Source organism: Erpetoichthys calabaricus, chromosome 10 (assembly GCF_900747795.2).
Source record: "Erpetoichthys calabaricus chromosome 10, fErpCal1.3, whole genome shotgun sequence".
NCBI classification, from domain to species: Eukaryota; Metazoa; Chordata; class Cladistia; order Polypteriformes; family Polypteridae; genus Erpetoichthys; species Erpetoichthys calabaricus.
Genome location: NC_041403.2, coordinates 106,694,659 through 106,710,841, shown reverse-complemented (window position 1 = coordinate 106,710,841; position 16,183 = coordinate 106,694,659). Strand labels below are relative to the sequence as shown.

Below are 16,183 nucleotides of genomic sequence, written 5' to 3'. Positions count from 1 at the left end.
CAACTCCTAGTGGTCACAGTACATAAAAGCAAATTTGCAACCCTGATTGTGGAGTACGTGTCAAATTGTAGAGGTGGCCTGCTCATGTCAACAGGAGTAAAGATAAATGGAATGTATGCAGGAACAACATCCACACTGAGCACTAACACTTTACTGTGATCATTCTGACACTGTTATTGGGGTATTTTAAGACATTTAGTGAATTTTACATAACGTATATTTTTGGAGCTATATTCACAACCAGCTGTATTCATTTAAGTAGGAGAACAATTACTTGAATATATCCTAGCAGTAAATAATTGGTATGTCTGCTTATTACAGTGAAATGAGTAAACTTTGAGTTCCACTTAAAATTAAACTTCCTTCCAAGTAAATCATTACAACATGTTGACTTCATTATGGGCAGGTGGTATATAAATCAAGCTAGAATGATTTGTGTGTTGCCCAGTTATGCTGACGGTGTAATAGAGTTCTTGGAAATTTTATAAAACAGCATAGGAATAGCCACAAGTATTTTAATGTGAAAATAAAGAACCGTAACATTTTGAAAATCAATAGCAGAATGGGATCCTGAGTTTTGGTAGGTGTGGTAAATCATTGAATAGTCACAATATTTCAAAGAAGAAATCAATAGAAATGAAAATACTGTATGCACACCCCTGTGTGTATATACAGTGCCTTGCAAAAGTATTCAGATACTTGACCAGTACTGTGCAAATATCTCAGGCCATACACTTTTAAAGTTATTTAAAGTTAAAGTTAATTACCTGGTCGCTTATCACTTGTTTGCTCATGAAAGCATTGTATAACAGATAGATAGATAGATAGATAGATAGATACTTTATTAATCCCAATGGGAAATTCACATTCTTCAGCAGCAGCATACTGATACAATAAATAATATTAAATTAAAGAATGATAATAATACAGGTGAAAAAAAACAGACAATAACTATGTATAATGTTAAATATTAACGTTTACCCCCCCTGGTGGAATTAAAGAGTCGCATAGTTTGGGGGAGGAACGATCTCCTCAATCTGTCTGTGGAGCAGGACAGTGACAGCAGTCTGTCGCTGAAGCTGCTCTTCTGTCTGGAGATGACATTATTTAGTGGATGCAGTGGATTCTCCATAATTGATAGGAGCCTTCTGAGCGCCCTTCGCTCTGCCACAGATGTTAAACTGTCCAGCTCCATGCCAACAATAGAGCCTGCCTTCCTCACCAGTTTGTCCAGGCGTGAGGCGTCTTGCCTCTTAATGCTGCCTCCCCAGCACACCACTGCGTAGAAGAGGGCGCTCGCCACAACTGTTTGATAGAACATCTGCAGCATCTTATTGCAGATGTTGAAGGAAGCCAGCCTTCTAAGGAAGTATAACCGGCTTTGTCCTTTCTTGCACAGCGCATCAGTATTGGCAGTCCAGTCTAATTTATCATCCAGCTGCACTCCCAGATATTTATAGGTCTGCACCATCTGCACACAGTCACCTTTGATGATCACTGGGTCTATGAGGGGTCTGGGCCTCCTAAAATCCACCACCAGCTCCTTGGTTTTGCTGGTGTTCAGGTGTAGGTGGTTTGAGTCGGACCATTTAACAAAGTCATTGATTAGGTCCCTATACTCCTCCTCCAGCCCATTCCTGATGCAGCCCACGATAGCAGTGTCATCAGCGAACTTTTGCACATGGCAGGACTCCGAGTTGTATTGGAAGTCCGATGTATATAGGCTGAACAGGACCGGAGAAAGTACAGTCCCTTGTGGCGCTCCTGTGTTGCTGACCACAATGTCAGACATGCAGTTCCCAAGACGCACATACTGAGGTCTGTCTTTAAGATAGTCCACGATCCATGCCACTAGGTATGAATCTAATCCCATCTCTGTCAGCTTGTCCCTAAGGAGCAGGGTTGGATTGTGCTGAAGGCGCTAGAGAAGTCTAGAAACATAATTCTTACAGCACCACTGCCTCTGTCCAAGTGAGAGAGGGATCGGTGTAGCATATAGATGATGGCATCTTCCGCTCCCACCTTCTCCTGATATGCAAACTGCAGAGGGTCAAGGGCGTGTTGAACCTGTGGCCTAAGGTGGTGAAGCAGCAGCCTCTCCATGGTCTTCATCACATGTGATGTCAGAGCAACAGGCCGAAAGTCATTCAGCTCACTAGGACGTGATACCTTTGGGACTGGGGTGATACAAGATGTTTTCCAAAGCCTCGGGACTCTCCCCTGTTCCAGGCTCAGGTTGAAGATGCGCTGTAGAGGACCCCCCAGCTCTGATGCACAGACCTTCAGCAGTCGTGGCGATACTCCATCTGGACCCGTTGCTTTGCTGGCACGAAGTCTCCTCAGCTCTCTGCTCACTTGCGCTGTTGTTATTATGGGTGGGGATGTTTTTCCTATGCTGGTATCAGCAGAAGGATGTGTGGAGGGTGCAGTACTCCGAGGTGAGAGTGAGAGTGGGTTAGGGTGGTCAAACCTGTTAAAAAAGTTGTTCATTTGGTTTGCTCTCTTCACGTCTCTCTCAATGGTGGTACCCCGCTTCGAGCTGCAGCCAGTGATGATCTTCATCCCATCCCATACTTCCTTCATGCTGTTATTCTGCAACTTCTGCTCCAGCTTTCTCCTGTACTGCTCCTTCGCCGCCCTGAGTTGGACTCGGAGTTCCTTCTGCACGCGCTTGAGCTCATGCTGATCACCGTCTTTAAAAGCCCTTTTCTTCTGATTCAAAAGGCCCTTGATGTCACTTGTAATCCATGGCTTGTTGTTAGCATAGCAGCGTACTGTTCTTACTGGAACTACAATGTCCATACAGAAGTTGATGTAGTCAGTAGTGCAGTCAACAACTTCCTCAATGTTCTCATTATGAGATCCCTGCAGGATATCCCAGTCTGTAGTTCCAAAAAGTTCTCTCAGAGTATTCTCAGCCTCCAGGGTCCACTTCCTGAATGATCGTGTGGTTACAGGTAGGACTCTAACTTTTGGTTTATAGTGAGGCTGAAGCTGAACCAGGTTATGATCTCCTTTCCCAAGCGCAGGTAGCGGGGTGGCGCTGTATGCGTCTTTAACGTTTGCATACAGTAAATCAATAGTCTTATTTCCCCGGGTGTTACAGTCCACATACTGGGAGAATGCAGGCAATGTTTTGTCCAGCGTCACATGGTTAAAGTCTCCAGCGATTAGCACAAGTGCCTCAGGGTGCTGAGTTTGTAACTTAGCAACAGCGGAATGGATGATGTCACTCGCTGACTCCACGTCTGCCCGAGGAGGAATGTATACAATAACAACAATGACATGTCCAAACTCTCTGGGCAAATAGTAGGGACGTAAACTTACGGCCAACAGTTCGATATCCCTGCAGCAAGTGGAGATTTTGACGTTAACATGTCCAGAGTGACACCACCGTGTATTAACATAGAGAGCGAGTCCTCCTCCTTTGTGCTTACCACAGGTACTTGCATCTCTGTCCGCTCTAACTGTGCTAAACCCGGGTAGCTCCACGTTGGCATCTGGGATGGTGTTATTTAGCCACGTTTCGCAGAAACACAACAAACTGCATTCTCTGTAGGTCCTGACATTTTTCACCAGCGCAGCCAGTTCGTCGATCTTATTTGAGATTGAGTTTACATTCCCCAGAATAACAGAAGGCACCGAAGGCTTGAAACGCCACTTTCTCGCAAGCCGCTTCTTTTTTAGCTTAGTGCCGGCTCTGCTGCCACGATACCGCCTTCTTACCTCGTCGGGTAAATATGGAACCACACCGGCACTGGCATTTGTTCTCAGCGCCCGAAGTTGAGTACTTGAATAGGCGAGTCTCGGCGTGTTAAAATCCATGCCCACGTTGTAAAAGTAAGTGTGTCCAGGGAAGGAATCCACATAAAATAAAGTGGTAGGAGTGATCAATAAATAAAAATAGAAAAATAAAAGTAGAAAAGTACACATACATATACAGTCATACACGGAGCTGCTGAAAAGGCTGCCACTCATTAGCGGGAACACAATTAAACATTAATACAACGAATAGTAACAAAAAGTAACAAAAATGAACAAGTCAGTATAATTTTGTGTGGCCTTTTTCTGCACTGCACAGCACTGTATTGTATATATACAGTGGACAGTATGATGATGCCACTATGCAACTCATAGCTCAAGGTCATGGGATTTCAATTCTGGCCCAGTTGTTATGTTTGTGAAGTTTACATATTCTCCATATACCCAAGCAGATGTAAAGTCCCATTGTCCAAACACATTCACATTAGTTAAATTGCCAACTTCAAATTTTCCTGGTGTTTGCGAGTGTATTGTGCGTTCAACTGACACCTGTTTTCTGCCTTGTACCTGGCAGTGCCAGAATAGGACATGGCTCCAAAAGACTCTGAATTTGGATAAGTGAGTTCAGTATTGCGTGCATAAATAGTTGTGTCTCATGCTGGTTCTCCTTATTATGACTTGGACCAGTGACCACTGACTGGCATGAGCGCTTGAGTTCAGTCAGATATTGGTAGTCCCATTATATACAACTGGGCTTCAGAACAGGTTTGAAGTAGGACTATAATACTGGGGGGAAGCTGTGTTAAATGAGATAAAGATGCTGCTGTTTTTGTCCCCTAAGATTGAAGGACGGGCCATATGGTGAAATATAGGGGAACACACATAAGACTTTTTAAAGCCCTGACAACTTTTTAACAGCTAGCCCCTTAACATTAACCCAGTATTATTATATTATACAAGGGGCACACTAGCAGAAGGTTCTTTAGTTTTTCTGCTTATTTTGTGTCATAATGTTTTCATATTTTAACTCCCCAGTTGTGCTTTTCTAATATCTTTAACAGTTACAATAAGTAAGCTGCTTTGTTTTCTTTTCGCCTATAATCATCTTGTTTTTTATTTCTTGTTCATTCCAGTGTCCGTTCAATTACTTATACAAGGTAATCAATTTACATACCAGAAACATTAAGCGTGCAGTTACTGTAACAAAGCAAACATAATACAGGTAGAGGAATTCTCATAAATATTACATTAATTAGGATGAGATCTTGTGCAACAAATCATTAGGCAAGTGATGACCTGCTGCCTTTTTATTTCTTTTTTTTAAATCAATTACTGAAGAAAGAATATGAAAGATACTGCAAGTGCCTTTAAATGCTACTACAAATAAATAAACAGAAGGGTCACTGGGCAAGTGCTGAATTTTAATACCCATTTGTGTGTGGACTGTATATAGTTATATGCACTACTTTAGTCATTTTTTACCAACTGGTGTAGTGTTTCATACTGTAACATTTTATGCACTTGGTATAATATATTGTCACATTTGCTTTTGCCCATTTTTTGAGTCAATCTACACATTTTTAAACTGGTCTTCCCAAAAACCTAACTCCTTCTGTAACTTCCATTAAAGCAAACTGGATTCAAAATGAAAATGGTATGCTTTATATGTAAAAAATATTTCCTTATTAGTTAACTGGCACCATGTTGGTGTGTGTGAGTTGGCTCAGTGTTAAACAGGTGCCCCATCCATGTTCCTGCCTTGCTCTAAATGATCCTGGAATAGGCTCCAGTCCCCATGTGGCCCTTGATTGGAGAAAGTTATGTTTCATTATAGTGACACGATCAGCTTGGTTTTTTGAGTGTTGACAGCTCCTTTAAACAAATATAATAGCAGATGAAGCCTACATGCAGATAAGTCTGCAAGCCATCATCTGCCAGTTTTCTGAGCCTGCTCTTTCCATTACATGATTCTGTGAAGGTGTAGTCCATTTTAGTGGCATTGGGTGCAGGCAGGATCAAATGCTTGTGTGGTTGCTCTAGTATTTCTCTACGTGATTTGGGTAACAACATGTTCACCTACCTTATTGTGGTGGAGTGGTTTGAGTGTGCCTGTGATCCTGGGAGCTATGTTGTCCGGAGCAGAAGCTCTTCGTACAGTCACCAAAGGCAAATTGGTCTCAGATGAGGGGTGTGACAAAGAGTGGTTCATAGCCCCTAATAATGTATCTCATAAAGATGAAAGGAGTATCCTGTCTGGTAGGGATGTTGTGTGGGCCTCCTCCAGGAACCAGGCCTGGGAGAGGAGCCCACAGGCGAGCTCCTGGTGGCCTTGCCTATCATGGGACCAGTCAACCACAGCCTGAAAATGTAACATGTGACTGCCTTTCTGTGGGTACACCACCTGCAGGTAGAGAAGGGGGTGGGTGCAATAGTGACCTGGGCAACATTTGAAGACAGAGGTCTTCGCCAACTGTAACCTAGACGCACAAACTGAGCCTTGGGACGTGGAATGTAATCTCTTTTTGGTGGAAGGAGACAGAGTTGGTGGGTGAGGTGAAGAGCTACCAACTAGATATAGTTTGACTAATGTCCACCCACTCAGTTGGTTCTGGAACCAAACCCCTTGAAAGAGGCTGGACTCTTGTTTTCTCTGGAGTTGTCTGTTGGGAAGGCATCATCAGGTGGGAGTGGGCTTCTTATTAAGTCCTTGCCTGGTTAATGCCATAAGTGCCTATGCACCAAATGCCAGTTCGGAGTACCAGGCCTTCTTGCAGTCACTGAAGGGGATCCTGGTAAAGGTCCCAGCTGAAGACTCCATAGTTCTGCTGGAAGACTTCAATGCCCAAGTGGGTAATGATGGAGACACCTGGAGAAGCGTGATTGGGAGGAGCATCCTTCTTGATCTAAACCCAAGTGGTGATTAGTTATTGGACCATAACGAACAGCATCTTCAGAAATAAGGTGGCTTATAAAGGTACTTGATACCAGAGCACCTTTGGCCAATGATCTGTGATCGATTTTATAATCGCATCATCATATTTGTAGTGATATGTTCTGGAAACTTGGGTGAAGTTAGCGTTATCAAACATAGAGAAAATGTGCTACAAATTAACTGCAGAAAGACCTGGTGACTTGGCAAAATGAAAAAGTCTAGGAGCTGCCCTGAGTGATTGCAGATAGTAACACAGTACATGTTATTACACAACACTCTGATTTTGGCTCTTCAGTGATTGCATACCATGGTTGATTATTGCCAGATCATCACCTTTCCAGTTTGATTACACATTATTCTGACCAGTATGAAGTGCCACAAATACTGTGAATTATGAAAAGGAAATTATTTCCCAGTTGTTGATATGTCCAGAAATACAGAGAAGCTTTACTGGGGTGTGCAAAAATCAAATTTAACATGCACATGCCCTCATGTTAAAGTAAAAGCTGAAGCACTTGTGTTAAGGCAGTTACTCATTATGTCTTATTCGTATGATTTAACGCTAAATACGTGAAAAGGTTCTAAAGATAGCACTGTATAAGAAGACTGACATATTTAATTGTGTTTGCATCTGCCTTTCTGTCAGGTTTGTGTGGCTCAGTGCATTCTTTTACCCTTTTTGATCACTTGTCACCTAACAGAAAAAGTTACATGAAAAGGAGTACACCGACGCTGGTGTCTTCAGTCACACTTCTCACCAATGCTAGCGATTCATCAAAATGGCAGCCACTCGCCAGTTAAGTTCATTAAATTCGTCCTTCTGGAGTTTTTCATTGCTTGAATGAACAATTTCTGTGATTTATAGTAGTCTGTTTTGGCCTCTCTGGCATTTTGTTTTTTATAAGGATTTCTTCTTTTTCCATGCATCCATGAGAGTGAGATTTGGGTGGGATGTTAATGAAGGTTCTTTATCTGTGTCTCCTACTGATAGTGGGTGGTTTGAATTTCTTTGTGCTTTGAACTTCCTGGAGAGCAGCAGGGGGATTGGGGAGGGCCCGGGAGTATCCATGGTCTTTTGTATTCATCCTCTTGCAACTTCTGAATCATTTAGTGCAACATCTGCACTTTTATTTATTGGTGATTCAATTCAAGATGGCCTAAAATAGCTGCATAAAACTGGTTAGCGGTTTAAGAGATAATTAGATAAATATGCATTTAAAGTTGTGGATTCAGGTATAAAGTATACAAAGTATAGAGTGAATATTGCATGAGATAATTAAACTTAGTTATGGCGGAATATGTCCAGAAACAATGATCTAATTGTTATATTTCTGCCTGGGGTTCAATTATCTGTTTTATGTTTATTTTGTTCACTGTTTATGTTTACATGATTGATTATTTAGTTTCTGTATGCCCAAGTATATTTTATTATGTGTTTTGTGGATGGTCCCCCAAGAGTTGGGGCCACCTATACATCATCGTCAAGGGACTGCCCCATGTCCTATAAAGGGTGAGGACAACCCAATAGTCCCTTGTGGTTTATTGTGAATGCACTTGTGGTGGAGGGGTGTTTCTCTTCTGTGCTTCTGACCTTTCTGCATTTTTAACCCATGTCCTTTTTTTTTTTTGACCGTGGATTTCATATTGGGACTATTTGCTTTTAGGATTGCTTTGTGCTCCCCTGAGCTTATGTTTGTACCACAGAGCATTTTGTATAAATAAACCTTTTTATTTATAAAGATTCCTTTCTGTGTGACCAGCCGGGTATTATGGTTCTCCCTCTAGTGAGCATTTTTGAATATTTTTTGGAAATTACGGGCATGGAAACTGTTGAGGTTACAAAAGAAACTGTATAGCTGTGCATTGAGTTCACCATCTTCACTTCCAGCTAATTTGATTTTAGGTGATTTCCCACCAAAGAGAAACTAAGTACAACTATGTGTTTTAATTCATTAAAGTGTGTTAGGTCAGTTGGAATGGTGCCACCTCTGGGACAAATTCCTACCTGATGCAGCATGGATGGGCTCCTCCTAGAACTGAATTACATAGGGTTAAGAATGCAATGTTGTGTTCAAAAGTATAAGTGTATGCATGAATGTATCTCACAGTGGAATGGTGCTCCATCCAGGGTTGGTTTGTGCCCTGTGTGTAAAACATCTGGTATAACTTTGCCTCTTACAACCTGAAATTAATTTAGAGAGGTTTCTAAATAAGTCAGTGGATGTTTGCATTGAAACCAGAATCAGCAGTCTTACAAAGCAGTTGCTCATTGTCTTCTGACTTTCACAATATACTTTTCACATCTCACTGGACATTCACAATCCCAAACACCCTGGCTTTGCATTTTAGTAATACACACTGTGCTGTGCTGTCCTAGTGCACCTCCACCAGATATCCTAAAATGGCTCCAGAAGAAGACTAATCAACCTGCATGAGAAGTTTGGAGAACCTTGTGTCAGATTGGTGAATTAAACATTTTTTTACACACACACGTTGAATTTATGTTATGAGCATTTATTTTAATGGTTATTTCAACCAGAAAACATGGAAATGCATAGTAAATTTAACATGGTTCCTTCGAATTTCTATTGCTTTGGCCTTTTACTTTTGATAAAAAAAGTTACATTTTGAGCAACAAAATCAAACAGGTGTCATCAAACAACTATATTGAATTGATTGCTATAGCAACAGCGTTCAACGTTAATGCACCTCTTCTGTAGATAACAATGATTCATGTTTAGCTCATCCAGTTTGGTGACCTGAGTATCTGGTCAGGGGCAGATCTGTGAATGTGGGGGGAAAGAAAGTGCCATGATGGGTGCCAAGGGAGAATTCAATCTAACTTTCAAGTTGGATGTGCTGCAGGTTTTTATTTAGTTTTTTTTTTCTTTCCCCCATAAGATGTCTGTATAGCAGTCTACTGTTTGGTAGTTTACCACTTCATCCAACACTAAGACCAACCATCATTGTATGCTATTCCCTTTTTTGGACAGGAAAAATCTAATCCTGTTAATTAAAACAATACATTTATTTAGCCCTTGTATGGGTATTCATCTATGAGCATTACCTTTGGCACAGTTTCTTTGGTATTTTTGATTTTTAAAGTAATAAATGAGGAGTGGCAAAGTTTTCAGTATAACTAGAAACTAATGTGTGGTCTTGATGAGTTACTGGGATAGTTTAATCAATTTTCAGAACTTTTTTACGACTGTTGAAACACACAACAGACTTTCATCTCAGCAGTATGTATTATGGAATGTTTGAAAACATTAACTTTATCTCACACACACAGGCTGTGAAATTCGTAAACCCCAATCTAAAGGCTGGGGCATTGGGTTCCTTACTCTTGGTCTTTGGCTCCCTCCCTTGAGGCTTTCATTGCTTTTAAATGTAAAGTTTGGAATTATTATTCACATAAGTGTTTTTTTTTTCTCCCTTTTTTGAGTTGGCCTTTTCTTATGACTAAGTATTGTTCATTTGAAACTTGACTGTGAGAATTCTTCCCATTTTGTAACAATAAATAATTAGCATTTTGGCATAGACATTTAGATCCTTGTTTTTTCAAATGTAGGTTCTTTTTTGCATTCACAGATATATTAATCCTTTCAGTGATTTCAAATAAACTCATTTTGATCAATTATTTATTTTTTTCTTTTGCCTTGAGAGCAAATTTTAACAAACCAGAGTCCACTGTATTTTAAGTGCTTTTCTCTGTCCTGGCTCCTCTTCCATTCTTCCTTTCACCCTGGTAGGTGATTTGCAAAATGAGCCATTGATCATTTGATATGCTATGTAAAGTCATTGATCGAGCTAATTAGCTGAGTCTTGATAACATACTCGCTGCCAAATTATATGTGAATGTGTAAGGTAGAGATGAACAATTCTCTAGAATAGTAATATTAATAGTGGTTGAATTATTATTCTTGTAGTAAACATAATGTAAACTGTATTACTGCCGAATGCATCTATGCATAATGTGATGTGAATTTTCAGTATTTACGTATAATTATGAATTTTGCAGTGCAGTTGCAAAGAGAATGTGGAGGTCTTAGTTAAAGATGCCCGTTTTCTTAAGTCAGAGGTTCCAAGTCCCTGTCCAGATGGACCCTCATAGTAGCTGGTTGACACTCCAGCCAGTTTCTTAATAAAATCAACAAACAAAGAATGTGTATTTCTTACAGCTCTTTTCTGTAATATATGCCTTTCCACTTTGCTTTATAATTGCAGAGCTATGGTGTAATTGTATAGATGTTTCTGCAATTGGAGCACAAGCAGATTATGTGAAAAAAGAAAGTAAGGTGGTGCTGAGATTAAATTGGCCACCATTTAGTTAACAGTTTAGTGCTAGGACAAACTGTACAAGACTAGACTTCACCATTAATTAAATCCATTGCTTAACTTGATGTCTATTTTTACACTTGGTTAATTGAGTGAGAACTAGTTTTCCATTCAACAAATTTTCATAACACACTACTAATACTGTTATTTAATTAAATTTAAGTCATATTCTAGTTTTTCATTCCTGTCTTTTTAAATATATACTTTAAAGACAATAAAGAGCAACCTATGGTGTAAACAAATAGCAGGACATAAGAGTATAATTATATACAAGCTTTTTCTGAATAATGAATGTAGTAGGAAGCCAACCAGTTAAACAAGAAGCTAAAGTAAAGAAAGGATTGAGCTTCAGTTTAGAAAACCATATGGATCAAAAATGATCAGCTTTAGTTTAAACGTTTTGTGTGCCTAGCATGTTGGCTAGAGGAGAAGATCACAGACCCTGCCAGGCAGTGTCCATTAAACACGCCTTGTTTATATGCACTGGTCTTGGTTCAACGGACATTTAAACAACAGTTGAAGTCATGGTCAGCTGTCTGTTGGGACAGCTGTTGGCTGCTTGTTGCATCTGTTCTTTTGTGAATTAAATCATCTGACTCTGACTCGACACTACTGTGGTAAATGGGTTGTCATGCTTCTAACCATCAGCTACAGATGTGCCAAAACTAAATTCACAACATCAAAGGACAGGTCTGAGGGGAATTAAGAAGAGTTGTTGAATTGTTTTAGAGTTCACTCGGGCTAAATATGATGAAAATAGGCAGCTGGTATAAGAGAAACAAGAAGATGCCTGTCTGTGTTATGAATAGGGCTACTATGTAGGTGCTGAAGCAGCAAGACACACACTTGGGAAGTTAAGAGAATGCGGACTGTGTCCAGGCTGGGAAGGTACTGTTCTTACACTTGAGTCTTTGAGAGGAGGCTGGGAAAGGCATCAATGTCCATGTGCTTTCCGGGTTCAGCTTACATTGTTGTTCTTTTGAGTTCTGCAAGAAAAACAGAATACAATAATTTGCATTATGAAGTACTTATAAATAAAGAGGAGCTATGTAATATAAACTTTGTTTCATTTATTGATCAACTAAATCTACATAATGAGTCCAAGTATTTTCTGTTTTATTTATTTATATTCAAGTATGGTAAAATCTAAATTCTAAGGCACTGGAGTGCAATGGGTGTCATTGCTTTTGACAAGTTGCAGGTTTCATTCCTTTAAACAGTGTGGCTTAACAGCTAAGGAGCTAAGGCTTTGGACTGTAAGACACAAAACAATATGTGATGTGATGCTAAGCAAGGAAACCTAATTGTGCTGCATGTATTAAAAAAAAAAAAAAAAAGTGTGCATGTAAAATATGTACTTGTAAAGCACATTGGCATATGGTACTCAGTGTAAACAGATGCAATATTAAATTAACATTGATAATTTATACTAGCAGAGGGCACAATTGTTAGTGCTGTTGTCTCCTAGTCCCAGGGAACAAGATTCAAATCCAGACCTGTTTACTGCCCATCAGGAATTGACACATTCTCCCTATGTCTACTTTCTTCTCCAGGTACTCTAGCTTGTTTCACACAAGTTAAGCTGATATATTAATTGGCAATTCCAAACTCTGCCAGTATGAGTGAAGATGAGGTGTGTGGTTATGAATTACCTGCCTTATTTCTGATGCTTATGAGACTGTGTCTGCCCCATAATGACCGCAAAGTGGAATAGGTAGGTTCAGAAAATAACTGGATGGATGAATATCTGTCCTGGCTGAGGTGCCTACAGTATAGAATTTGCATGTTCTCTCCCTATGCTCATATAGATGTCTCCATGACACGCTGATTTCTACAGGCAGTTGAGTTTGGTTGATCATTAATTGCTAGATTTACCCAATGCAACTATATGTGTTTGTTTGTATTGCTTTGGATTGGTATTCACGTTCCACTGCATCAGTAGTTGCCATGCTAGTCATTCCCATACCTGCTCAAAATTAGGAAGTTAAGGAAGATAAAGATGAAAAAGAAAATCCAAAATTATACTTAACACAGTGCATTCCCCAGTAAAGAAGAAAGAATATGAGATTTTCTGTTATTTATACAGTATAATCTGGTTTTCCCTTGATTTTACCTTTCTGTTTGCCTGGAGTCTTCTGAGTTTATATATGCAGCTTGGAGCACATAGTAAGGCACCTTCGACTGAGTAGGGTGGAAACACTGTTCAGAACAATGGTAATGAAATTAGATCTGATATTTATTTTTGGTGTATTTCTTCCCTGACATTCATAATTCTGTTTCACCATCCTATATTTTCACATGAATTTAAATTAAAGCGGGTCACATAGAACTGTAGGATGGCTTGTGCAGTTTACAGATTCAGAGTAACTGGTGGATTGACACATACATTTCACCTAAATATTTTCTATGAGCATTGTTTAAACTCATTTCTCATTCCATTACTACCCAACAATTTTTCCCTAGAGAAATAATAGAAGAGTTTGTCTATAATCTGTTGCAGTTTATTTATTTACGGTAGTTTTTTAAAATTGAATCCTGCTGTATTCCTTGGCAACCTTTCCACCTCATGCATTCTTGTCAATATTCATTCAATTTACAGGAGTGCTGTTCACACTAGATTAAAAATGAAGACTGAATGCTTTCATCAGCACACTTTCTGATATTTGAACCTGCATTGGCAATGATGTTGAATAGATGAAGCTGGAGGTCTAACTCTGATACTTTTGCAATGACTTGAGTCATTGGATTAGGAAAGATTTTCTGTGTTTAGCCTCTTCTGATGGGAGAGATGTGATTTTAAAAAAATAATAAAATTAGTTGGACAAATTTGAAGAGTTTAAAAGCATGCAGGGCTTATGTTGTTTTGTTTCTCATTATAGTCTTATCATTTTATTTCTGCTAATCCAGCATGATTTTTTTTTGGTTTTTTGCAGAACTTGGACCTATGAGAGAGCAGAGCTTTAGGAACATGACAAGGTTAGTTTGTAATCAAATGTTGATCCTAAGGCACAAAATATTTAACCTAGCCATAAAACATCTTTTTTTATGCTGTTCTCATACCATTACTGAATTATTTGACATGCACCCACCTTAAAATGTGTGGGTATTTAACATTTGTACATCATGATAATGCAGATATTATATATAATTTCTTGCTTTGTCATTTGTTTTTTTTTTTCTTCTTCAGATGTTACTAAAGCAGTTGCTATTGTATAGTGGGCTAGTAGAGACGAAATTAGGTTATCACCCTCAAATGAATTTTGAAATAATGCAGGGTGTGTACTTCGACAACATTTCAAGCTCATTTTCATTTTAAGGAAGTGAAAAGTTTGCTGTACAGTAGAGTTTCAATTGCGAATAAAGGTGAACACCCTAACAAGAAAGTAGGGAGCCTGCCACCATGAATGCCTTCCTGGTGGGAGAACACCACAGACACACACTTTAAATATGATGGCTTACTTTTCTCTTAAGTTTATGTCTCATTTGCAGAACATGGCAATTGACAAAGGCTTAGTGGTAATGGAAAAGAATATCATAAAAGCTTCAGCACGTCATGAACTCCGGAGAAATCCATTGCATAAAGCATTAGCTCAGCCAGCTTGGCATCCAGTTTGCTCCATGTGTATTCTTATATAAATTGCAGAGAGAAAATGGCCCAAGTAAGTGTCAGCAACAGTGGCAGAGTCATGAAGAAAATGTAGCAGGCTTAGCTCTTCAGGTACAGATACTAATTTGGGCATGAGGGAGCTACAAAGTATGTTAAAACTTTAATAATACAGTAGGCGGTGAAATGAGACTGAAAGAATCTGTGTGTTGACTCAGCAGTAACTGCAGTTTTAGTTCAATTTTATTGCAATGTGTACAATAACATTTATACTTGCATGTGACTAGTGACAGTTGTATAATACCAACTACATACCATAAATACATCTCAGGCTGCAGATAAGATTAAGACCCCTAAGGACCCGAGTTGAATTAAGCAGGTTTTAAAACATTATGTCACTGGGTATAGTATTGAGTTAAGTAGCCTTAATGACCCCTGGATGAGAACTGTACCTGAATCTGTTGGTGTGAGTGCTCCTGATCTTCAGTGGTTTGCCATAAAGGATGAAGGAGAAAAATGAGTACAGGATTGCTAATGTCTTTAATAACACAGTTTGCCTTCCTACGGCATCATTTGTTATATACTGTATGTCCTGAACAGATGGTACCTGGGTGCCAGTACTTCCCTCTGCAGTGCTTTGTGGTCCTTAGATGAGCAGGGTCCATACTTGAATTATATGCAATTAGCAGGCATAGATCCCAGGTTTGCAAACTTGGGCTATGCTTAGCCTGGAATGGTGTGGATAACAACAACAACAACAACATTTATTTATATAGCACATTTTCATACAAATAATGATCTTTATGAACCCCAGTCATATAGGCTGAGTTTGCCATGCCTTACTGCAATGATGTGTTAACCATCAGTTTGCAGCAGCCCATTTTTTAGTGATCCTCTACCTTAGTTTGGTGATTTGTATGGTTTTGCTTGTATAACCCCAGAGGGGCCAAACTAAAAGGAGAAACTGACTAGTCCAGAGATGGAAAACCGTGCTGACTGTGTTTGTGTACCTTTAAATTAAAGAAAAAGACTTCAGTTCACCCCACTTGCTACCGCAGTTTAATGGCTTTTGGCATTGCCAATGGGCATCCTGTCACAACAAGTGTTACCTGGATATGACTTACCCATCTTTAAAAGTTTATTTGCATTACAGTTCAGCTGAAATTAATGAACAAAACAGCCTGGATCTTATCATAGAAAGTGCTGGCTGCCTCGGTTTTAGAGAATGCCTAGAAAGGTGTTCAGATTGGCTAACCAAAACAAAAAGACTTTATTCTGTTAATGAACTTTAACTGCCAAAATGCTATAGAATGGCTTCTTTTTGGAGTTCACCATCTTTGATATTTGTTTTGAGCGTTGGAACCCCAGAGTTCACAATCAGCCTTGAATATGCTTCTTGTCTTTAGTTTTGCTTAAAAGAAGGCCATTGATTGATGTAAATCACCTGAAACTGAAGATCTCATTTCACCAAGAATACTTTTAAACAAATGATGAGAAGAGTGAGTTTTTAAAAGTCTCCTATATTAACCCTAGTCTAAAGGTGACAT

At 39.4% G+C, this 16,183-nt stretch overlaps 1 protein-coding gene across 5 annotated transcripts in view; it reads left to right on the top strand.

Annotated features, from left to right (window-relative positions):
- LOC114659300 (uncharacterized) overlaps positions 1-16,183 on the top strand; it is a 244,479-nt gene that overhangs the window by 84,722 nt on the left and 143,574 nt on the right. For 4 of the 5 annotated variants that reach the window (XM_051932866.1, XM_051932864.1, XM_051932867.1 and 1 more), the window contains exon 2: positions 13,966-14,008. The exons of the other annotated variant lie outside the window; for it this stretch is intronic. In XM_051932866.1, coding sequence (XP_051788826.1) covers positions 13,977-14,008 — 32 coding nt within the window. In that variant the 5' untranslated portion in view covers positions 13,966-13,976. The remainder of the gene's footprint in view (positions 1-13,965; positions 14,009-16,183) is intronic. 5 annotated transcript variants of the gene reach the window in all.